Source organism: Echinops telfairi, unplaced genomic scaffold (genome assembly GCF_000313985.2).
Source record: "Echinops telfairi isolate 266 unplaced genomic scaffold, ASM31398v2 ScPeMD7_24;HRSCAF=84, whole genome shotgun sequence".
Taxonomy (NCBI): domain Eukaryota; kingdom Metazoa; phylum Chordata; class Mammalia; order Afrosoricida; family Tenrecidae; genus Echinops; species Echinops telfairi.
The window spans coordinates 5,836,517-5,861,424 of record NW_022103921.1 but is presented as its reverse complement, the minus strand read 5'-3'; the positions used below and the strand labels follow the sequence as shown (position 1 = coordinate 5,861,424).

The window sequence follows — 24,908 nt, the reverse complement described above, 5'->3', positions numbered from 1 at the left end:
TCATCACACTCCGTACATACCTCATTTGTGTCCAGCACATTAGTACATATGTTGACTTCATCATTCTCACAACACCCGCTTTCCACTTGAGCCCTTGGTATCAGCTCATTTTTTCCCCTCCCTCCCCGCTCCCACCTCCCCCAGAACCCCTGATAATTTATAAATTATTATTATTTTATCATATCTTACCCCATCCGACATCTCCCTCACCCACTTCTCCGCTGTCCATCCCCCAGGGAGGAGGCCATATGCAGACCTTGTCATCTGTTCCCCATTCTCCCTCACCCTCCCTCCACCCTCCTGCCATCACCACCCTCTCCACTGGTCCTGAGGAGTTCATCTGTCCTGGGTTCACTGTATTTCCAGTTCCCCTCTGTGCCAGCGCACATCCTCCGGTCCTGCCGGATATGCAAGGCAGAATTGGGATCATGGTAGTGGGGGGGAGGAAGCATTTAAGAACTAGAGGAAAATTGCATATTTTGTTACTACACTGCACTCTGATTTGCTCCTCTCCTCCCCGCAGCCCTTCTGCAAGGGGATGTCCAATTTCCCCCCGATGGGGCCTGGGTCCCCACTCTGCACTCCCCCTCATTCACAATGTTATGATTTTTTTTTTTTTTGGTCTTTGATGCCTAATACCTGACCTCTTCGCTGCCTTGTCATCTTACAGGCTGGTGTGTTTCTTCCATGTGGGCTTTATTATTTCTCAGTTAGATGGCCCCTTGTTTATCTTCCAGCATGTGGGACCCCAGATTCTGTGTAATTTGACAGCTTGGCACCATCAGCTTTCTTCACCGCATTTGGTTATGTATCCACTTTGTCTTCAGCATTCATGTTGGGGTAGGCTGGTGTGCTTCTTCCTTGTGGGTTTTGTTGTTTGTTAGCTATATGGCCGCCTGTTTGTCTTCAAACCTTTAAGACCCCAGATGCTGTATCATTTGATAGCCAGGCACCATCTACTTTCTTCACCACTTTTGCTAATGCACCCCCTTTGTCCTCAGCAATCGAGTAGGGGCAGGCTGGTGTGCTTCTTCCGTGTGGGTTTTGTTGTCCCTCAGCTAGATGGTGCTTGTTTATCTTCAGGTCTTTAAGGCTTCAGGTGCTATATCTTTTGGTAGCTGGGCATCATCAGCTTTCTTCACCACGCTTGCTTGTGTACCCATTGTCTTCGGTGACTCCTGAAGTCTTCTTAAAATCAAATAATAGTGTAGCTAACCTCGTAAAGAATGTCTGCCTGTGAGCTTTGTCCTGTGGTGGAGTGGTTATGCACTGGAAACCACCAGCCACTCCAAGGGAGAAAGACGAGGCTTTCTGCTCCTGTGACAAGTTACCGTTCTCTCCTGTCCTGTAAGGCCGTTAGGAGTCCGCATTGCCCGGAAGGCTGTGAGTTTGGTTTTTAGTTCTTTGGGGAGAAGTTGGCAATTTAGGGAGAACAACTTTGAAATCTAAGGGGTAGAGGGTTGATGTTAATGTCCAGGAAGGAGCACTCAGAAAACCGTGGTGAGAATGGTTGTACACCTTGAAGAGCGTAGTCAAAGTCACTGAATTGGACAGGTAGAAATTGTGGGATTGGCTTGTGTTACACTGTGTTTAGTCTCCAAAACAACAAATAACACATGCACACACAATAACACATATAGAAACAAAATAATGTTGATACTTGAATTGAATGTGGTTAGTGTCACTATATTCAAACTCTAGTATACTTGTGTTGAAAGGTGGTAGATAGTGAGAGTAACTGAGAAATCTAAGAGGAGCTTCCTTTCCCTTTAAGTGAAAAGACACTACACATTTCCCAGGGGTTCAGAAGCTAGTGTTTAAAACATAGATAGTAGGCACCCAGCTTTAAATACTGCCAATAAAGGACAACCAACTGTTTCCTCTACACACACTTGATGACTGTCATCAACTGGAGCAATATTTGCAACAGTTCTTACCAGAGACAGTTCACTTGCTCTCTAATCCACATATTTGAGTGTCTATGAATTTGTTTCTCTGGTCTACCCAGACTAACACATAAAAGTTCTTGGGAGAAATTGGTAGAAGCTGAGCAGGAAATTTCTGTGCACCCCCATACCCCAGTACATTTCTAATTGTTCTAACTCCTAAAATGAGGCATCCAATCTTTAAAAATTAGAAATATTGGGACAGATTAGAAAATTAACTTTAGATAGACTTTACCTTAAGTACCAAGTGTGTTAGTCTGGGTAGACTAGAGAAACAAATTCATGGACACTCTCATATGTATAGGAATGAGCTTTATATACAAGAGCAGTTGAATATTGAGAAAACATCCCAGTCCAGTTCAGATCAAGTCCATAAGTCAGATATTAGCCCATATGTCTGATACCGATCTATAAAGTCCTCTTCAGACTCATGAAACACATGCAATGATGCCGAATGCAGGGAGATCACAGGTCAGTGGGTGCAAAGTCTTGTGGTTCCTGTGGCAGGAAAAGCATCTCGACACTGGCAGGGGTCTCCAGGTGGCTCCTTCAGTTCCCAGGGCACAGGGTCTATCAGCGTAAAGCCGAGTATCTTGTCAGTAGAGTGTCTCTCAGGGAATGAGCCAAGATCAAGTGTCTCCCACCTCCAAGGAGGAAATACAGGAATTCCCAGAATCCTTAGGAGAGGGCCATGCCCACACAGAGGCCTCATTGGCCATAACCCGATTGACAGACTAGACTCCACCCCTTCACTCTTAATCCTCTCAAGTCTCAATTGACACCAGATTATGAATTGCCACACCAGGGTAGTTTATGTTTATCAACTCCTTGTAGGTTAAAAATAAAAGGCTCATGATAGCAGAATGCAAAGTGAAAGTAAAATAATGCCATCTTCTGAAGTTAAAACTCAGAAGGATCACCATAAATTTGATGAGAACGGTTTGCCTGAAGAACATTTCCTTAGAAAGTGACCCTTCAGAAGAGAGGTCTTGAAATGATTTCTGATAAAAATATGTATCTCCATGTCACCCAGATTTCCAAGGTGCTTTTATTAAAGTCATAAGCAAACCTAACCTGCAATCTGGCTAATGTAAATAAGTGTTAAACTTGGGAGCCTTTGATATCAGCTCCTATTTTTTCAACTCCCATCTGCACCATACCTCCCTTGTGAATCCTTGATCAGTTACAGTCAACCCTCGTTTATCGTGGTTAATCGGTTCTAGACCCTACCGTGATAAATGAAATTCCGCGAAGTAGGATTCCTTATTTGTAAATCAAATATTTTCGTAGTTAGAGCATAGAGGACATGAAAAAACACCCTTTAGTCACCATGACACTCGTATTACCCAATTTATTAAACAAAAAAGGGAAAATACAGTCAAACATTTTGGACGTTACAATGATCATTTATTATTTATTATATTATTGATGGCATCAAGCGTGTACAGTATGAGCCAATCAGTGGCAGTCATGACAGAGCATGCGCTGTTACGCAAAAACCGTGATAGAGTGAAGCCGCGGAAGTCGAAGCGCGAAGTGGCGAGGGTTCACTGTATATAGTACTGTTGTTATTTTGTGCCTTACACTGTCCATTGTCTACCTTCACCTACATTTCTGTTATTCATCCCCCTGGGGGTGGGCTATATTCAACCTTGTGATGGGTTACCCCTTCTACCCCTTTCTTCCCCCTCCATCCCCCTACCCTCCTGATAGCACTACTTTCACTACTGTTCCTAAGGGTTTTCTCTGTCCTGAATTCCATGTGTCGAGAGCTCTTATCTGTACCAATGTGTGCACTCCAGCCTAGAAAAGGCTATTTTTGACGATGATGATGATGATAAAGAAGTACTAAAAACGAAGAGTCAGACAGATGAGAAATCCTTCATGTGCTTTCAATATCCTCCAGGAAAAGAATGTTCTGATTGTAGCAACTGGTCTTGATTATTTAGACAGAAATATCCCTAGAGTACAACAAGGGCAATTTTTCATAGTGCTATAGAATTATAAAACTATCCCTTAAGTAAAATCAGAGCTTATATATCTCGATTATTTGTTCAAGTCTTCATAATGCCTTATAATTTTTTCTTCTCAGAAAGTTCTCCTCACATCCTCCATTCGCACTGAGGAGTTGTGCCCATACTTTGAGGCTCAGCTCAAATAGCCCCCTGTTCACACAACTTTTCTTGATCCTCAATTCTGCCCAGACTTCTCTGATTTTTATTATTCTGGCAAATTCTGTTGTCTGTTGTAGGTAGCTGTTTGTCCAGGACACTATAACAGCTTTGCTAAATTCTGTGTTTTGATTCCCTAAAGTTTTAGTAGTGCCGAAGTCCTCAAACTTCAGGAGGAATATGGAGAATCACCCTTCGGCTCCAAACTGATTACTATGAGATTGCCCACTCCTGTAAAGATTTACTAACTTGGAAACGCATAGATTGGAATCAACTGGATGCCAGTGACTTATTTTTTTATTTATTTTTAAAACTAGGCAAAAAAACAAAACAAAACAAAAAAAAAACTAGGCAGCAGAGAAGCTTTCAAAACTTCAAAGCAGGAATATGTTTGAGTTCTGAGTTTACCATGTGTGGTAGTGAGTTAGTTAATTGTGCCAACCTGGCCGATAATCACATTTGGGGCTAATTGAAAGGCGGAGGGATAAATGGGTGGTGAAGCCTCCCCTTTCTAGTTCTTGGGTCTCTTGCTTTGCGATGGTTGCATCGGGTGAAGCTGCCTTAGCAGTTCCCTGCTTCAGCTTGCAAGATTAACTTCCTACAAGACATCCCCAAGGAGAAGCTACATGGACCTATCCCGATGCAGCCCTGGGTGCTGGAGCAGCCGTGTGGAGACCCCTGCCAGTGCTGAGATGCTTGTTCGTTCACTGACTCAGCTTTCCTCCTGCAGTCGGCATCATTGCCTCTGCTTTGTGCGGTGGAGGACTTTGGCGACTGGTGTTGGGTTAATGGGTTAATGTTGGACTTGTGGGTTTGGGCAGCATTGAGTTGGGATGTTTTCGTAATGCACATTTTCTTTACATAAAACTCTCTCTTATACGTGAGTTGCTGTGGATTTGTTTCTCCAAAGGACCCAGACTAATACAGGTCGGATAGAGAAAGAATATGAGGAGAGCACATTTATGGACAGGAAAATGTTTTTAGTAGAACAAGGGATAGATGATGAAAGCTAAATGGAAGGAGGACACTGATTTGGGGAGTAATGAGGTAATAAAACCCCAAGGACTAGGCAATTAGTAGTGAGAGAGACTGACAGGCCATTGATGCCTTATTCTAAGATAGAGATAACAATATTGTGATAAATGGAGCCAAGATCAAACTTGTCAAAGATTTCGTTTTACTTGAGTTCACAATCAATGTAAGCAGCAGTCAAGAAATCCAATGACCTACTGTATTGGGCAAACCTACTGTGATAGACCTTCTGAAAGTGCTAACCACCAAAGAGGACTAACGTCTGTCTGACCTAGGTCAGGGTATTTTCAGTAGCTTCATTTGGGTGTGAAAGCTGGACAATGAATTAGGAAGACCAGAGAATTGAGGCGCTTGAATTACGGTGTTGGTGGAAAATGTTGAAATTACCCTAGATGTCTAGAAAAACAAATACATCTGTCTGTCTTGGAAACACTAGAGCAAGATGCTTCTTAGAAGCCAGGGCTATATCTATGGATACTTGGGACATGTTATCAGGAGAGACCAGTCCCTGGAAATGACACTGCTTCGTAAATACAGTGTCAATGAAAAAGAGGAAGACCTTCTATGAGCTGGACTGACCTCGTGACAGCAAAAATGAGGTCAAATCTAACAATTGTGAGGATGTTGCAGGACTGGGCAGTGCTTCGTTCTGTTACAACAAGGTCACAATAAGTTCAAATCTACTCAGTGGCACTTAACAACAAAAATAGATCGCAGTATGGGTCAATGCATTATCCTGGAAAGAATGGAAGGAACATAGATGTGATGCGTTTGGGCGGCTTCCTATTGCAATAGGTCTTGGTCAGGAATGGTGTGGGAATGATGCTAAGGTGTTGGTTTTGAGCAGCTTGGTCAAAACCGACTCTCAGTATGGGGGACTTAGAGAGACTATGGCTTTGTGCTCTATGCCTCTCCACATTCTGAGTGTCCACAGTCATTTGGGTAAGATCAAGCTTGTCTGGGTAGGTGAGTTAGTTAGTTTATTGTGCCAACCTGACCGATAAACACATGTGGGGTTAATTGAAGGGCGGAGAGATAAATGGCTCGGTGAGCTTCGCCTTTCTAGTTCTCGGGTCTCTTGCTTTGTGATGGTCGCACCAGAGTGCAGCTGACTTAGCAGTTCCCTGCTTCAGCTTGCAAGGCTGACTTCTTGCAAGACATCCCCAAGGAGAAGCCACATGGACCTACCCCAATGCAGCCCTGGGTGCTGGAGCACCTGTGTGGAGACCCCTGCTAGTGCTGAGATGCTTACACGCTCACTGACTCGGCTTTCCTCCTGCAGTTGACACGGTAATGTCTACTTTGTGAGATGGAGGAGGACTTTGTGGACTGGTGTTGGTCATATGAGTTAATGGGTTAATGTTGGACTTGTGGGCTTGAGCAGTACTGGGTTGGGATGTTTTCTTGATGCACACTTAACCTTTATATAAAACTCTCTCTTATACATGAGTTTCTGTGGATTTGTTTCTCTGAAGTACCCAGACTAATACAGTAGGTCTTAATGTTGGTGATGGACGTTTGTAAAAAGGATGAAGAACCTGGAGCCTTCTTCCCAACATGAAGATCAGCATCTTACCCAGTCCCCTCCTCTAAGGCAGATTGAACGAGGCAGCTGTTGTTGGGTGGTATTGAGTTGATTTTTATTCACACGATCACACGGAACTGTGCTATTGACTGTACTTGGCTATAATCTATTTGGAAGCCGATTGCTCGGTTTTTCTCCCACAGGGTCTCTGAGTGTGTTTAATTAGCTGATCTTTGGGTTAGCACAGAAGTGCGTAATCATTGCCCCAGGATTTTGTTTATATAACATAAAACAAAAGCCTCACTGGACCAACAAACAGCATTATGAAACTCTTGAGGATTTCAGTTTACTTGAATTCACACTCACGGCTCATGGCAACAGCAGTCAAAAAAAAAATCAGAAAACAAATGCATGGGAACACCTCCTTCAGGTAATGATAAAAACAGAGACATCACCTTGAGGACTAAGTTGCACCTGACCCAGGCCGGGGCTTTTAAAATTGCCCCACATGCATGTGAGAGCTAGGCACTACATAAGGAAAACCAAGGCACAGCAAGTCCTGGAATGACGGTTCCGGGGAACTATATTGAATGGGGTGCCAAGAGAACAAACACTTCTGTCTTGGAGGAAGTACAGCTAGAATGCTCCTGGGAAGTGAGGATGGCAAGACTTCCTCTTGCAAACGTTGACATCTCTCCCTCCTATATGTCATAACTTGGCTGGGCCATGAGTCTCAGTGATGTGGCGGTTACGTCAGGATGTGATGTAGCAGTTATCTGATGAGCCCTTATGATGTTATCTGATGTAATAACGTAGGAGGTGGCTTGAGAGTGGGATGCAACAGCCTTAATTCTGTCACAGCCCTGCTCTGATACTAGAGGAGTTTCCCAGGGGTATGATAAAAGGAGACCCAAAAGATACAAGGAGAGGGACGTGAGTAGAGGCCGAGAGGGACTGAGTACCACTAAAAGAGAAGAATCAGGAACAGAGCACATCTGTGGGGCCTAGGTGTCTGTGCTATGAGCCTCTAAAAGCAGGGGGAAGTTGATGCCAACACACATGGAGATCTCTAAGGGAGATGCCGAGCCCACTGATCTTGAAAGGAGACAAGGACTTTTCTGAGAGCCAACGAAGAATGAAAGCATTATTCTAGAGCTAGTCTCAGGGAATTTGGATGTCTAGCCTCCTAAGCTGTGAGAGAATGAGTTTCTTAGTTAAAGTTCTCTAAGATCTAGTTATTTATTTGGCATGGATCTTCTAGCCATTGTCTTTCTAACTCTCACCAAATGCCCACAGGAATTCCCCTTTTCCTGACCAATCTGGGTAACGGAAGATGGAGGAACATGGTCACAGGATTATATGCCTCAGTTGTGAGTGATTGTCAGAAGGGGCTTCCCCATTATTTCCCATGCCATCCAGTTGTTGTATTTCTACTGTAGTAGCACTAGATTCCTAAGGCGGGCATTGAGGACAGTGTAGGACAAGGCATGTTTCCTTCTGGTACACAAAGGGTCACTATAAGTTGTAACAATAATACATATTTATATATGTATAGATAAACGTGTGTCTGTATAATTCGTATTCTGAGAACACAAGCCTATACTTTCTCACTTCTGAAATTGTACTTAGTGACAAAAAAGAGAAAACGATTGGTTCGGAATAGATCGTAATCCTCAAAAAGAGAAGTGCTTTATCATTAGTATTACACAAGGAATGCGAACTATCTGTAAGAAAGACAGCAGCTAGGATTCAGCTTATAGAGAGACAAAGCATGAAGGAAGGGCAGCCCAAAGCAAACATAAAGAAAAAGGGATTGCTTAAGAGGTCAGCACAGTACGGGAACAACTGAAAGGCAAAGAGCACACAAAGGTAAGGGGATGGTGGGGCATTTTCAAAAAGCTGAAATCTAAGGTCCTGTTGCCTGGCAGCACTCAGCTCCTCCCCTCCTGCTTCTGTGCTGTGTGTAATAGGAACACCACCACCCAAGGTTAACAAGATTCCGGTGGCTGCTGATCTGCAGCCGTAGGGAAGGATGAAGGTCAAGTTCACCTTGTGTTTTCTACAGTTCTGAGCTGCACCCTTCCTGCTGCCTGAACAGTGGATTTGGGACTTGCTATACCATCCCACGAGTCACCGAGAGTTTCTAGTTTGTCTCCTGACTCGTTGTGGCAGGTACATGATCTCTTGTCAACTCGAGGAAGGCGTGGAGTCTACACTGTCGATCAAGCCATAGCCAAGGAGGCCTCTGTGTGGGCAAGGCCTCCTCCTGAAGATTCTGAGAACTCCCGTCTTCCTCCCTGGAGGCAGCACACATTCTCAGCTACACAGTCTCTCTGTTTTGTCCCCCTGGGAGGCATTCCTGTTGACAAGCCACATGGAGCTTTGCTGATGGAGGCAGAACCCTGGAACTGGAGGAGCCATGTGGAGATTCGTGCCAGCACTAACATGCTTCCACCGCCACAGGATCCACAAGGCTTTTCACCCACTGGCCTGTGATCTCCCTGCATTCAGCACTATTGCATGTGTTACACGAGTCTGAAGAAGAATTTATAGACAGGATCAGACATATGGGCTACTATTGGACTTATGGACTTGATCTGGACCAGGATGGGATATTAATATACAATTACACTTTATATAAAGCTCTTTCTTATACACATATGAGTGTCTCTGGATTTGTTTCTCTAGTCAACCTGGACTAATACACCTATGAATGTTGAACTTGTCCTACAGTTGTGTAAGCCAATCCCTTCAAATGAATCTTTATGCTCTGTCTGGGACACACACACACACACACACACACACACACACACACACACACACACGAGGAGGCTTGAAAATGCCCATAGAACAATAAATTATAATGTGTGTTTCTGAAATTGTAATCCTTTATGGGAATAGATCTATATCTATATATGTCATTGGCCCTGTTTCTTTAGATAGCCCTGAACTAAAACACTGTGAGAGCTATGTTAAATACCATCCATTTTCAAGAATGTATCTTGCCTTTGCTTCCTTTACTCGCTCTATATTCTACGCTCATCACCAGAGCCTGCCTAGACATTGTACACTCATTGTGTTTTGGATGCAATCTAAGAGTGATACAATACCATTGCCACAGATACTATATAGAAATAGGTAAGAAAGAAGATCACAGTCCTGCTAGTCTCTCTAATTCCATCTTTTCAATAAGTATGAAGTCTCTCAACATTTTTATATATGCTATCGCATATATACCTCCAGCTATTATTAATAGTATCATTATCATTAATGTTATTATTTTTCCAGAATGGGTTTAGACCATGCATATCACACTGAAACTTGTATTTTTACATTTAACATCATGCACATCTCTCTGACTGAATACCAAATAACCCTAGTTCAAAAGTTTTAAGAGCTTAAAAATATTTTGCAGTTTACATAAAATAATATATCAAACCATTTTGTTATCATCCAACTTTTCTGCCATTCCAAAAATTTGTTGCTTTAAAGACCATATATGTAATTTTCTCCCCTATAGCATATGTTCTCTCAAACTGGATTGCTAGGTCAATATCATATAAAAACCAAAAGATACTACCATCAAGTCAATGTTGACTCAGCAACCTTATAGGACAGAGTAGAACTCCCCCAGGTGTTTCTGAAATTGTAACTCATTATGGGAGTAGAACACCTCATCTCTTTCATGCAGAGTGACTGGTAGTCTTGAACTGCTGACCTTGCAGTCAGTAGCCCAATGTATAACCATATTGTACACATAAAATAAAATGTTATCACATTTCTCAGCAAAGAGTCTGAGTTTCCATATCAGAAGACAGGATTGCCAAATGAAAAAAAATCCATCTGTGAATTATAAATGACATAAAAATGAAAATATGAGACAATGTAATATAAGGAAATGAAAACAGAAAGAGTGGAGACTTAAGCGATTAGTATCAAATACAAGGATTCAAGGTCCAGATTCTGTCTCATGGCTGGGGAGCTCAGTATTTGGAGCTAGGTTTTGAGGGACCAAGAGTCTGGAGTCTAGGAAGGGGAGAGAAAAGGAAGGCCAATTGTGTGAACTTGTTATCCCTTAGCATCGTTAGTAGTTTTCTGGAGATGCAGAGTGAGACTTAGAATTCAAGTTCCTCACAACGAAAAGGCTCTGGTGAACACCTCAGGCTTCCACCTGGGATCAAGAGGGAAATCTCCTCTAAGTGTAAATTATAAACAGGCTGGTCTGTATAAAAACCAAGTCTAATGCCTGCTCAGTTCTTGATTCGAATAATAGGATCTATATCATTTAAAACTAGCTGCTAAAGTTAAGTGACAACTAAGGTGACCAGACTGAAAGCGGGACACCATTGACCGGGGTGGGAGGTGGGGTGGGGGTCTTGATTAAAAATTTGGTCTATATGGGCCAAATAGACCGTTCCCTAACTTGTCGTGCATGCTTTCCAAAAATCGGGACTTTTTAAAAATGCCAAAAAAATCGGGACTGTCCCGCCAAAAGCGGGACTTCTGGTCACCTTAGATATGGAGAAAGATTAATATTAACATTCACACTGCTTTTTATACAGTGTTCAGTATTAAATTAAAATGTACTATACACACCAACCATCATGACAAGTAAAAGGAAGAAGAAACCACCCCTAGATAACAGAAATCACCAGATAATCCACATATCCAGACTCCTGTGAATAATATTTAAGAAAATATTTGACAATATGAACCTTATTCCAGAAACCAGTGTGCATTAAAAAACACATGGAAATTCTTGAACAAAAATATGGTACCGCCAATTAAGAATATAACACATGGGCTTAATAACAGAGTAGAAATAGGTGATGAAAAGATTAGTGATCTAGAAGAAACATCAGTAGAAAAGGTGCAGACTGAAGCAGGAAGAGAAATAAAGGGAGACAGGTGTAGAAAGGTGCCATAAAATGTGGAACCAGTCATGAAAAGGATGAGCAATGTTCGATGGGACCAACAGAGACCCGGAAGGGGAGGGGAGAGAAAGAGATAAGAGGATCATCAATAGTTAGAGAGATACTGGCCACACATTTTTTCAAATTGACAAAAGACATCAAGCCACAAATGCAGAAATCAACACCTACTTCATGAAGACAAAAACAAGTGGTGAAAATATGAAAATTTCTGAAGTCAGCAAAAGATAGTGGCAGAAGGCCATTACTCTCCCGGAAACCACAAGGAGTCGCTCAGCGGACTTCTCCAAAACAAAGAACAACAAACAAACAAACAAACAACACAGCAAAGAAACAAACAAATCCTGTGAGCCGGACCCTCGGGAAGGTCCTCTGTAAAGTGCTGGGAAAGACCACTCCCCTCCTTGAATTCTAGTCCTAATAAAATGTATTTTCAGAGTGAAGACATATAGGGAGCGACTGCTTCTCAGTTACGTGGTTTCTTTTCCCCGGGATGAAAGTGACGGTGACAGCTGCCTAGCAGTATGAATACCCTACCCTAGAAATCAGGGAATAGTACCCTTAAACATGGATATCAGTCTGAATTTTATGGAATCGTATTTTTAATAGTTAATTTATTGTGCCAACCTAGCTGATAAACACATGGGCTTAATGGAAGGGTGGAGGGATAAATGGCTCGGTGAGTCTCGCCTTTCTAGTTCTTGGGTCTCTTGCTTTCTGATGGTCTGACCAGGGTGCAGCTGCCTTAGCCAGTTCCCTGCTTTAGCTGGCAAGGCTCACTTCCTGCAAGACATCCCTGAGGAGAAGCCACGTGGACCTCCCCCGATGCAGCCCTGGGTGCTGGAGCAGCTGTGTGGAGACCCCTGTCAGCGCTGAGATGCTTACACGTTCACTGATTCGGCTTTTCTCCTGCAGTCGGCATCATAGTGTGTGTTTTGTGAGATGGAGGAGGACTTTGTGGATTGGTGTCGGACATATGGGTTAATGTTGGACTTGTGGGTTTGGGCAGCACTGGGTTGGGATGTTTTCTTGATGTGCATTTTACCTTTATATAGACCTCTCTCTTATACATGAGTTTCTGTGCATTTGTTTCTCTAAAGTATCCAGACTAATACATAATCCCAAAATACAAATTAAAAAAATTAAAAGCAGAATAAAAATGTCTAGAATAACAAAGAATAGGAGAAAATGAAATGATATTCTAAAGAAGTTCTTCAAGGTAAGAAATATGAGTCCAGGCTAAATCATAGAAATTGAGAGGGTAATAAGCAATAGAAAACATTAATAGGTGGAAAACAAATATAGTAAGTAGCTAGACCACTTATAACGATGTCTTATGGGCCTACAAAGATAAATAAAATAGCAAAGTAAAATCAATTACCAAAAGATAACAGAAAGGAGGTGGTAAAGGGAGTTAAAGTACTCTAAGGTTTGGGGGCTAAAAAAAAAAAATTTATATTAGGCATAAGTAAAAATAAGTGGCAAAATAATAATTCATATTATACTCTATATCAAAAGTATATGGTATAAACACTAAGACCTACTAAAAATGAAAAATGAATAAACTTAGATATAGGAATGGTGAATAATAATTAGTTTTAAAAATAATTTTATTGGGGGCTCTTACAGCTCTTATAACAATCCATACATCCATTGTGTCAAGCACATATGTATATATGCTGCCATCATCCTTTTCAAAACATTTTCTTTCTACTTGAGCCCGTGGTATCAGCCCCTGACTTTTTCCCTTCCTCCCTCATGAACCCTTGATAAATTATAAATTATTATTAGCTTCATATCTTACACCGATCATTATCTCCCTTCACCCATGTTTCTGTTCTCATCCCCATCCATCATTGTTTTTGGTTCCCCCTTTCTCTCCCCACCTTCCCCCTACCCTCATGGTATCGCTACTCTCCTTATTGTTTCTGAGGGGCTTATCTGTCCTGGATTCCCTGTGTCAAGAGCTCTTATCTGTACCAGTGTGCATACTGTGGTCTAGCCAGATTTTGAAGGTAGAATTGGGGTCATGAAGTGTGTGTGTGCTACACTGCACCCTGGCTGGCTCGTCCCTTCCTTGTGTAATAGCTAGTTTTTAATTATTCCAAAGGAAGGCAAGAATGTAGAGAAAATGAAATACAAAGAGAAACTTCTACTAGCATAGGCTTAACCTAAAAAACAACTGTAATTACATTAAATTTAAATGGATCAAATATACCCATTATAAAACAAAAGTGGACTGGATTAAAAGAAAACAAAACTTTATAGGCTATTTATAAGCACACTAATTTTGGTTTGGGTTTAGTACTTTCATATAATGTACATGTATCTATTAAAATGAATTCAAGGGTAAGGGATGGGGCCGATTTGTTTCTTATAGTAGCATTTTCATTCTTTTAGTTCTACTTATGCTTGCTGTTAGTGCCACTCAATCAATTTTGAATCTTTGCAAAGATTCTGCAAAGTAGCGTCTCCGTTTTCAAGGCTGCGACCTTTCAGAAACGGATCCCTAGGCCTGTCTCTCCAGGTGCCTCTGCCGAGCTCAAAAGGTCTACCTTTTAGCTACTAATGAGCCCTGGTGGTGTCGTGGTTACATGTTGAGCTGCTCGTTGCATGGTCAGCAGTTCAAACCCACCCGAGCGGGAGAAAGAGGAGGCTTTCTACTCCTGTAAAGCGGTCCAATCTTGGACATGCACAGCGGCCGTTCTAGTCTGCCCCATAGCCTCATGTGAGTCAGTGTCAACCCGATGGTAGGGAGTTGTTTTGTTTTATTTTATTTTGAAGGATGCCTTAGTTAGGCGTATGCTCCACAAACGTACAGGGAAAGTACACAGTAGCTACATTATGAGGAAATAATACCATGCTGCAAAGCGGCTAGTGGAGGGAGACATTTTCAACTTGACGCAAAGTTAATTTTTATACAACAAACATTCCATCTGATAATTTTAAGGAAGTTGGAAAAGAAGAACGGGGGCTCGACTGTGGTAGAAAGAACTGTGGTGGCTACAAGTGGGTGCCCAGACCATACTGCAAACAAACAAACAAACAAATAAATAAATACAGTACCGTCAGTCAATCTCTGACATCACGCTGTTATTGACTCATACTGACTCTATAGGACAGGGTAGAACTGCCCCTTGTGGTTTCGAAGACTGTAACTGTTTATGGGAATAGACATTCCTGTCCTAATAATCAATAGTCAATGAAAGAAGGAAAGGTGGAATTGACCCCTCCAATTGTTATTTGATTAATAAAATCTACTGTCTAGGAATCAACATAATATGAACTCTATCGTTTGTTTAGGGAAATAGCACAGGAAAGATTTTGTAATTTTATTTTTAAAATTAGTTGATGTTGTGCCATTAACACTGAGGCCCTAGGAAATCTTAGATCATCTGCTGGATATATAGCGGAAGCTATACATGAATCTTTGAAACCACCTATGTGTTTATGTTATTATCATCCTCTACAGATCCAGTGTAGAAAATCAACTTAGTTACCCATGCTGTAACAACTAGAAATCAAAAATGACAGTATTTGAATCCTGAACCATGTATTTCCACCATCAACCCCAAAATTGCGACATCAAAAAAACCTTAGTCTGAGCTTCATGGTCCTCAGGAAGCCATGGGGGCACTGTGAGAGCCATCCACACCAAACTAGCAGTTCCAGGACTCTGACAGTAGAAACACACAATTTAGGTCTAAAGTCACAAACGTCTCAAACAACTGGATGAAATACGATTTATTCTGAAACTGGTAACCAAATGAAAACTGATATAATTATACTAACACCAGATGAAGTAGACTGGCAGAGATGAAGCATCACGGGAGGTAAAGTGAAACGTTAAATAATAATAAAAGAATCCATAGAAGAGATAATGATTGAAAAGTGTGTGCTGCTAGTAAACAGAGAACAAGAGAGTGTAAACAGTTGAATAACCGGTGAAGAGTTTGGAAATGCAATTTAAGGTACAAAGGTACCAGGAAGAGAGAAATTTAGAATTGAGTTATCTGTTGCCTTAAAAGAGCATATCATTTCCGCCCCCTGAAATCAACTAGCTCAGTCCACAGGGCAAAACCATATTCATTGTCTCAGAGTCTACTCCCACCTACAGCTATTAGATTTATCATTCAGATGTTCCCCGCAGGGGTTTCATGGCCAGGTCTCTCTCACAGCAGCACGGTGAGGGGCGTTCATCCCTCCAACCTGTATGTTAGTAGTTTAACGATTTATGCCATGCAGGGACATAGACATTTTAGGACACGGGGAAAACCTAGATCCTCCCAAAATCAGTTAATGAATTTAGCAAAAGAAACTTAGGAATAATGAACCAACTAATATCAACCCAAAAAATCATCCAAATCTATTTTCATTTATGCGTTATCCCCAGGAACTGCAGGGCAGTTCAGTATTCTGATGGAATTTATTAGCCAACTCAAGGGAAAAACACTAATGATATCAATAGATGATAAAAATACTTTACTGATTGGTAGCATAAAACAAGGCAGACCATATTTTAAAAATAATTTCAGTTGTACTTAAGTCTAAATGAAAATACAAACGAAAAACCCCAAACCCACTGACAAATTAACAATGGAAATAGCAACACTCAAAGGAATTTCAGGAGAATATAAGGGTAAGTAAAAAAAAAAGTATTGTTACAAAATCAGAGAAACCTCTTTTTTTAAGCAAAACCAACAAAATGGGAAGCTATTATTTTTTGACATATCCTTCTCTATGCTAACAATTGTTTTGCAAAGCTTCCATGGCTTGAGAAGATGTCCATTTGAATTTCGTTAAAAAATGGATATTAGATCTTACCTAAAATTTCTTTTCCCCCATAACGCAAAAAGTGTATTACTTTGGAAGCCCCCTCGTGATACCGGGAGAACTTGTTTGACTTCCATCCACTGGAAGCAGAGCCAGAGTTAAACACAGCTGATTGGCAATAAATCCACGCGTGTATGTGTGGACTCCTGCACTTATGTTTATACTAAATCTTTTCAGTTATTTCATTAGAATTGAATTTTTCCTTTTTATATTTATGACCCATTACCTTCCCTGCCACGGACCACTGAGACTTCTGGTATAGAGTTCTATGAGGACGTACCCAAAATACATCGGATTTTTCCAGAGCTATGTATTAAATATATATATATATATATATATTACAAAACAACCTTATTGTCTTCAAGTACCCTTCATTGCACTTAATGTTTTTCTCAAATCTGTAGATTCCATTCTTGAAAACCTTTTTCAAACTCATCTGGATGACTGACAGCACCGCCCTGGTTGTTTTCTTCCCCTCGTCTACGTCATCAAATCACTGTCCTTTCACGTTCCTCTTCATTCATCGAAGTAAAAAGAAGATGCGAGGAGTGAGGTCAGGTGAGGCAGATGTTGGAGCAAGAGAGGCATGCTGGGTTTTTTTGCCCCAAACTGGCACACGGAGATGGCTACGTGAGCAGGTGCATTGTTGTGGTGGCAAAACCAGTCCCCCGTCGGCCACAAATCAGGTCCTTGTTTTGGTCGCACATTGTTAGGCAATCGTTTCCGACCCTCCAGAAAGCTTGATTAACAGTCTGACCTGGTGGAAGAAACTCCGAATGCATTTCGAGCCAAAATTTTCGTCCAGTTGGGGAGTTAACGATGTCCAGAAAGAGGTTTGTCATTCATTGACATTTCACCTTTTTTGAAATGAGAGAACTGCTTGTACACTAGAGTTTCCCATAATGCTGTCCTTGTAAGCTGTGTTCACCATCACAACAGTTTCCGCTGCATTTTTCCCAAGCAGGAAACAATATTTCACAGCTGCATGTTGTTTTCTTAAATCAGTCATCACAAAAAACCAAGATTGGAGTGAAACTACTTTTAAGAAAAAATTCACTGTGACCAGAGAGGACCTTCCCACGTGACACCACTGGGTGCACTATGAAAGCTCTGGTCTGCTCCACCCAGTGCAATTTCTTCTTCTTTTTTTTTTGGAAGGGGGTGAGGGAGGAGGTTGTATGTTTTTTTTTCTCTTATATTTTCTTAAATTGCTTGTGAGACCATTGAATAAATATTTTATCTTATTCATCCACGTATATTCAGGGCCAAACACATAGTAGATCATTGTTATGGAGTGACTTGTGTTTGTTCAAAATATATGTTATGAATTCTATCCTCCATACCTACGATTCTTGTCCTAATTAAGGTCATATTGGGCAGTGTTAGTATCGAATGCATCTTAAGTAAATCTCTTCCGAGACAGGAACAGACCAACTGAGCGGGCACCGAGGCAAGCCAGCAAAGAGGGTAGAAGATAGCTAACTAGCTGCCACGCTGTGGAGAAGGAACCAGGAAATAGAAGCTGAAAAGATTTGCATATCTTCACCCAGAGCCCTCAGAAAAAGAGTCTTTCACTAGAAGCGGCACCCTGAATTCACATTATGAGTTTTCCAAATGGGGAGAAAACAAATCCTTGTTTCTTAAAGCCACCCTCTGTGGTAGTTCTGCTGGATCAGCACTAGATAAAGAAGACAGGGCTCAATGAAAGTCTCTTGGCCCATTGAGTGAACGAGGACACTTGCCTAACACATCCATAGCCATTCTTATCTGCCAGCCTCCTGGTTGACAACTCGAAGACCAGGTAGGCAGATATCTTACTGGGCAGGTAACGTAGTAAAAGAGGGCATCGGATTTGGAGTAGGACTGACCTGGGTTAATCTTGGTGATGAGCAATTCATCCCCTGTAAGCTTATGCGCCTGTAGCATATTCTGTAAAACACTTGGCACACTGCTGGATCTGTAGTGGGTGCACAGACACATAGCCAGTGACGAGCATGATGCAGGATGGGGCAGTGCTTTGTTCGGCTGTATATTGGGTCACCATGAGTCAGCAGTGACTTCAGGGTACCTAATAATAGCAAGCACTCCTTGTCTGTCCGTTTGTCATACTGTGGTGGTTTGCATGTTGCCGTAATGCTAGAAGTGATGCCAGCAGTATTTAAATACTATCGGTCACCCATGGTGAATGCATTTCAATGGAGCTTCTAGACTCAGAACAGACTAGGAAGAAGGAATAGGCAATCCGCTTCTGATTAATGAGCCACTGAAATGCTTAAGAATAGCAGTGGGATATTCTCTGATATCGTGCTGAAAGATCGACCCTTTATGTTGGATGGCACTCACGATACAAGTAGAGAATGATTTGCCTCTTCAAAGAGGAGGTAATCTTCATGTGGGTGGAACTAAACTTTTGGGACCTTCGTTTGCTGAAGGCACTACTGAAAATAAGAAAAAACAGTTGCAAGTATATATCAATGATGGGAACATGGAATGTGAAGTATGAATCAAGGAAAATTAGATGTCAAAAATTATATGAAACATATCCTAGGTAGTAGTGAGCTATATTGGTCATTCTGAGTTAGAAAATAATATGACGTGCTATGCCAGGAATGAGAAATTCAAGAGGGCCAGCGTATCATGTGCAATCAAAAACAACATTTCAAGATCTATTTTAATGTGCAGGGCTGTTGGTGATAGGCTGATACCTATACAACCATAGGGAAATCCAGTTAATACGGCCATCATTCAAATGTATGCATACCACTAAAGCCAATGAGGAAGAAACCGAAGAACCCTACCATCTTCTTCAGTCTGAAATTGATCAAACAGCCAATCAATATGCATCGGTCATTACTAACGATTAAAATATCAAACCGAATAATCATTGGAAAATATTGTCTTGGTGATTGAAACAAAACTGGAGATCATAAGAAAGATCGATGACTTCTTCGCCACAGATACCTTTGTCCAACAAAATAAACTGCTGTGCATAAGGTCACTATGAGCCAGATCAGACTCAATGGCACTTAATTAACTAAAAATACATGGGGACCAGGGGCAATACACAGGAATCAAATGGACTACATCTGTGGGGAAGCGCAATATCATCATTCAAAATAAGGTCAGTGGTCAACTGTAATTGACTACTAATTTCTCATATGCAAGTTTAGATTGATGAAACTTAAATCCATGGGAGCAAAAATTCAACCTTGAGGATTTCCCACCTGCATGGAGAGAAAAGATCAAGTATAGGTTTGAGGCACTGACCACTCATGACAGAAGCCCCGATGAGCTGTGGGATGACCACTAGAATATCATCCATGAAGAAGGTTAAAGGTAATTAAAAGATAAGAAAGAAAGAAAAGATCAAACAGGCTATCAAAAGAGACTTGGAAACTTCCTCTTGAACGAAGGGTAGCTAAAGGAAATGGAAGAACTAATCAGAGAAAGGAGCTGAACAGAAAACTTCAAAGGGAGCTTAAGAAGATAAAGAATTATCGTGAAATGTACAAAGGCCTGGAGTTAGAAACCCAAGAGGGAAAAACAGATCTCAAGCTGAAAGAACTGTAGAAAAATTTTACTGGAGTTAATTAAAGAATTGTTGTAGCAGTACACCAACAGGGAGCTGCCAGAAATTCAAACTACATTCACAATGAGGAATATCATTGCTGATGTCAGATGGCTCTTGGCTGAAGCCAGCGAACATCAGAAAGATGTCTACTTCTGTTTAATTGGCCGTGCAAAGGCATTCAATTGGGTGGATCATAACAAACTATGGACAACGTTGAGAAGAATGGGAATTCCAGAGCACATGCTGAACCTGTCCATAGAGGCAGTTGCTTGAACAGAACAAGGGGGTGCTACAGACTTAACATCAGGAAAGGTGTGTGTCCTTTTACCATACTCATTCCGTGTGTATTCTGAGCAAATAATATAAGATGCTGAGCTATGACAAAATAATAATTTATAAATTATCAAGGGCCCTTGGATTATTCTTATTACCAAGCTGTGGGTAGACTAAAAAAGGCCTGATTCTAAGCATGTCATCAAATCCCATAGTCGCTCATGCTAGCTGTTAGTGGTCCCCATTTCTATCTGCATTGCTCTGCAACTTTTAAACACATCTTAGGGAATCTTTGTTTACAAACCAGACTTGCTGAGGTGACCGGGGCAATTGACTGAGCTGCGTGGGTAAGCTGCCCCCCTTTCTTCCACCACCAAGGGTTCCCAGGATGGTGAGCATGTGACAGAATATCAATCATGGCCAGGAGTCAATGTGGGTAATCACGCCGAGACAAGTGGCTTGAAATCCTCTGGCGTGTGGTGTCCCAACAGAAGGAAGGGCTGCAGACGCTCTGAGCTGGCTGATGTGCCTCCCCTGGAGCAAACTCTCCCACCCGGCTCTATCCTCACTAGGTCTTGGTTCTTCTGGCCCTGGACGCCTGGCACATGAGTCTGTAGGAGTTTACAGGACCATGGCCCAGGAGTTTTCAGGACCATGAGCAGGAGCCCTGGTGGTGCACCAGGGAAGCGCTTGGCGGCCGACCTACCGGTGGGCAGTTTGAACCTGCGCACCCAGTGGTCTGTGCCTGTGAAGATTACAGCCAGAAACCCATGGGGAGGTTCCATGATGTTACCCAGGACGGCTGTGAGTTGCAATCAGTTCAGCAGGCCTAACAACACCTGCAGGACTGTCGGAAGAATGAACAATTTCGTTTTAAAGAAAAAAAAAACCACAAACAGATTGATTGCACCTTAGATGCAACCACAGAAAAGTTAACATTGGACAAGCCTTTAGGAACTATGAGCTGCCAGAAAAACACAGGGCCACACTGTGGTCTATTATGGTAAGTTTCTATAGAAAGGTGCCCGTGTCAGAGCCAAATTGATGATACCGAACAACTAACAACAGCATCCTCCCAGTAATGCCAATGCTTAATGCACTTACTTGGGTCTTCACGGAATTACTGGAGATGTGAGCCCACTCTGATGTGTCTTGGCAGAAAGACCCAAGGACCTGCTTCTGACAAGTCAGCCCTTGAAAATCCTGTGGGGCACAGTTATGTTCGGATGCACACGGAGTTGCTCTGAGTCGGAACTGCCTGGAGGGGGACTGCCTGGTCCACCCTCAGACTGACCACAGATCTTATACTTTCGAAAGGCTGACTCTATCGGAAACCCAGCATCTAAAACACATAGTTCAAAAGGAGAAAATGAGCAAAATGCCCTAGATGGGCAGTTCTCAACCTGTGGTTTGTGACCCCTTTGGGGGTCGAACGACCCTTTCACAGGAGTCGCCTGATTCACAGCCGTAGCAAAATGACAGTGATGAAGTAGCAATGAAAAAAATCTTACGGTTGGGGGGTCACCACAACCTGAGGGACTGTGTTAAGGGGTCGCGGCATGAGGAAGGTTGAGAACCACTGCCCTAGGTAGTAGCTATGGTAACATTCTCCCGAATTTGGTCTCTGTTGGTGTGCATGTAAAGGAGTGCTATTGATATCATGGGTTATACATTGGGCCACACGGTCAGGAGTTCAAACTCATCACCAAGTTCACAGGACAAAGAGGAGGCGTTCTGCTCCCATAAGGATGGACAGCCTCTGAAACCTCCAGAGGCCGTTGGACTTTGTCCAGCAGGATCGCTGAGTCAGAATCGTGACTCCCTGAGTAGAGAAGTATATGCATTCTTATTTGTGTAAAGCCATAGACATGCTGTAAGCCAGTGACATAAGCACATTTTCCTTCCTCAAGAGAATCTGCAAACTACTACAGTGTAATGTATCTCGCAAAAAACAAAACAATATTCACCTATTCACGTACTGACCTGATTCGGTTCCAAAGGCCAGGGTCTTTTGTGAAAATTGGCATTAAGCAATCATGGAGGAGGACCCCGTTAGATCACACAAGGGAAGGCAAGGACACAGAGACCTGCCAACTGATCTCAGGACATCCCCTACCCTTGAAACCACTGAGAATCACAGCCCAGCCACGGTCACCCAACAGCCTTACCCGTCACTTCCACAGTGTCTCTCATGTCACACCTCAGCCTTGGTGACTGCCAGACGTATACTATGAAGGCACAAAGGAGTTCTGCTAGAAAATTCTGAAAACCGTGATTGCAAACGTGAAATGTCAGGTAAATAGATAGCCGTTAAGTGAGGAAAAGGCGTACGTAGTTGGATGTCAGGAGTTAACGCAACACACAGAACACGTGTCCGTGGAAAGTAAGAAACGGCCATTCCAAAGACAACTGGGAAATAGGGTTCGGACTCACCTACTGATATGGTCCAAACAGCAATGATCTTCAGGAAGGCTTTTGTTCTGGAGTTGAAACGGCTGTGATGGATGGGGTTCTGGATGGCGACATAGCGGTCCAGCGAGATGGCACACAGGTGCATGATAGAGGCCGTGGAGAAGAGCACATCCAGGTAGATCCACACTGCGCAGAGCTTGCTTGGCAGAGGCCACCGGTACCCTGCCAGGCAGAAGGTTGGCGTCAGTGTGAGGCTCATATCCTTCTACAGCTGTTTCCATCTTGTGCAGGCGGCAGTAGGTCACAAGATGTTTTCAAAGTTTGAACAAAAGCCTAATAGCAACTCCACTTAACGATTACTAAGATTGCACGGGGTGGCGAAGGTTAAAAACCCAAACCAAAGTTACTGCCATGCAGTCAATACTGACTCCTGGTAGCCTTGGGTGTGCAAAGGACTAACCGTGGACTAGCCCTGGTGGCGTAGTGGGTCACTTGTTGGGCTGCTAATTGCAAGGTCAGCAGTTTGAAACCACCAGTCCCTCTGTGGGAGAAAGATGAGGCTTTCTACTCCTGTTAAGAGTTACAGTCTCAGAAACCCACAGGGGCCATTCCACTCTGCCCTGTACAGTCACTACGAGTCAGAGTCTACTCAATGAGACTTTCCGTAAGGTTGGCAGTTCAAACCCACCCAGAGGTACGTTGAAAGAAAGGCTAGGGGATCGGTCTCTGGAAGGACATAATCTTGAGACGCCCTAAGAAGAAGTTTAACTCTGCACACATCGGAAGTCCTTGAGCTGGGGAATGTGGGAATGTGTCTAGAGGCTGAAATTCAGTCCTCGTGGTGTATTTAACACAGGCTGTTCCCACTTGAGCATTCCCCTCTCTTCTCTGCCTAGCAAAGTCTACCTGCATTAAAAAAAAAAATCAGGTCAGAAATTGGGATGTGTTTTGAGCTCCTCCATTGAAGCACCTCTTAAATTGCACAGTTTTTCCTTATTCACATATATTTCTCCATCTCTTATGATAACTGCTCAGGTTCACCTACTGAAGGTACACCGTGCACTCTCAATACATGTGTGGCCGCTCCATAAATAGAATGAAGGATTAATAAATCCAGATAGAAAACACAGCTCTATGCCTGAAAAATGAAAAAAAGAAGATGATCTAATGGTTTCCACTTAAACTCAGATGCCTGGGATGTGGGAAAAAACTTGAACAGAACCTTGAAGAAGAGCAGAATGCTATCATTTCTGGGCAATGGATCTCCTACTTGAGCAAGCTTTCTAATTAGCTGGAGGGTTTCTGGTAAAACAGAGTTCCAGGCTGGGTGTAGTATGTTTGGGGTAGCCCAGCGTGTGCGCATTTTTAAATCCCCAGGTGCGGATGCTGTTTCCAGGCCCATCTTTCAAACCAGTCGTGGTTGAACCCCGGGTTCCCTAAGAATCAGCGGTCCAGCTTTCAACAAGGACATCACCCCCCAGGCCAATGGAAACCCATTGCGCAGACTCGGTCGGGATGGATCCCAGGTTGTTCAATGGTTAGAGAGCTCTGCTGCCAAGCGAACCTGTTGGAGCCCCCAATCAGCTCCTGGTCGGGGTGGTGGTGGTGTGGGGTGAGATGTGTGACCTCTTGTTTAAAGCCTGTCGTCTTTAAAGTAGAGCTGTTCTTTAGGCTCGCTATGAGACCCGGGAGGCTATGAGGAGGTAAACTGAGGACACCAAGGTCTTTCAAAGCTCCCCATGCGACTCCAGTGTGAGAAGCACTGTAGGGGGTCACTTGTTCATGAAGAAGATAGGTCGTCTTAGGGACACAGGCAGAACACAAAATGTATGTTAGCGGGGTGGGGGTGCTCAAATGGTCAAACATACACCTTAATTGGTTTTGGCAAGTGCAATTAGCCTTCAAGAAACCTTAATCTATATATGATTAGTAATACTGCTAGATAAGAGGGGTCGTCAAAAAGCCCGTGGAAAAAAAGAACGGAAGAAGCTAATGAACAAAAAATGCGCTTCACATGCTAAGTGCCTTCAGGAGCGTTTGGACATTTCCAGGGCAGGGCATCCCCCCAGTCTCCCACGCTTGGGTCTGTGCCAAGAACTTGAGCTAAAACGAGAGCCTCTTCCTTCGCAGCGCCCGAAGGGAAGCCACGTCCGGCCTGTGCAGAACTGATCTCGGCCCCCGGGAGGGATTCTGTCCGCAGCCCAGAAGCCCCGC

The 24,908-nt window shown here is 42.7% G+C and overlaps 1 protein-coding gene across 1 annotated transcript in view; it reads right to left on the bottom strand.

The window, feature by feature from the left end:
• HTR2A (5-hydroxytryptamine receptor 2A) overlaps nucleotides 1-24,908 on the bottom strand; it is an 87,402-nt gene that overhangs the window by 59,794 nt on the left and 2,700 nt on the right. Inside the window, exon 2 of the mRNA XM_004714061.2 lies at nucleotides 22,716-22,916. Within this exon, the coding sequence (XP_004714118.1) occupies nucleotides 22,716-22,916 (201 nt within the window). The remainder of the gene's footprint in view (nucleotides 1-22,715; nucleotides 22,917-24,908) is intronic.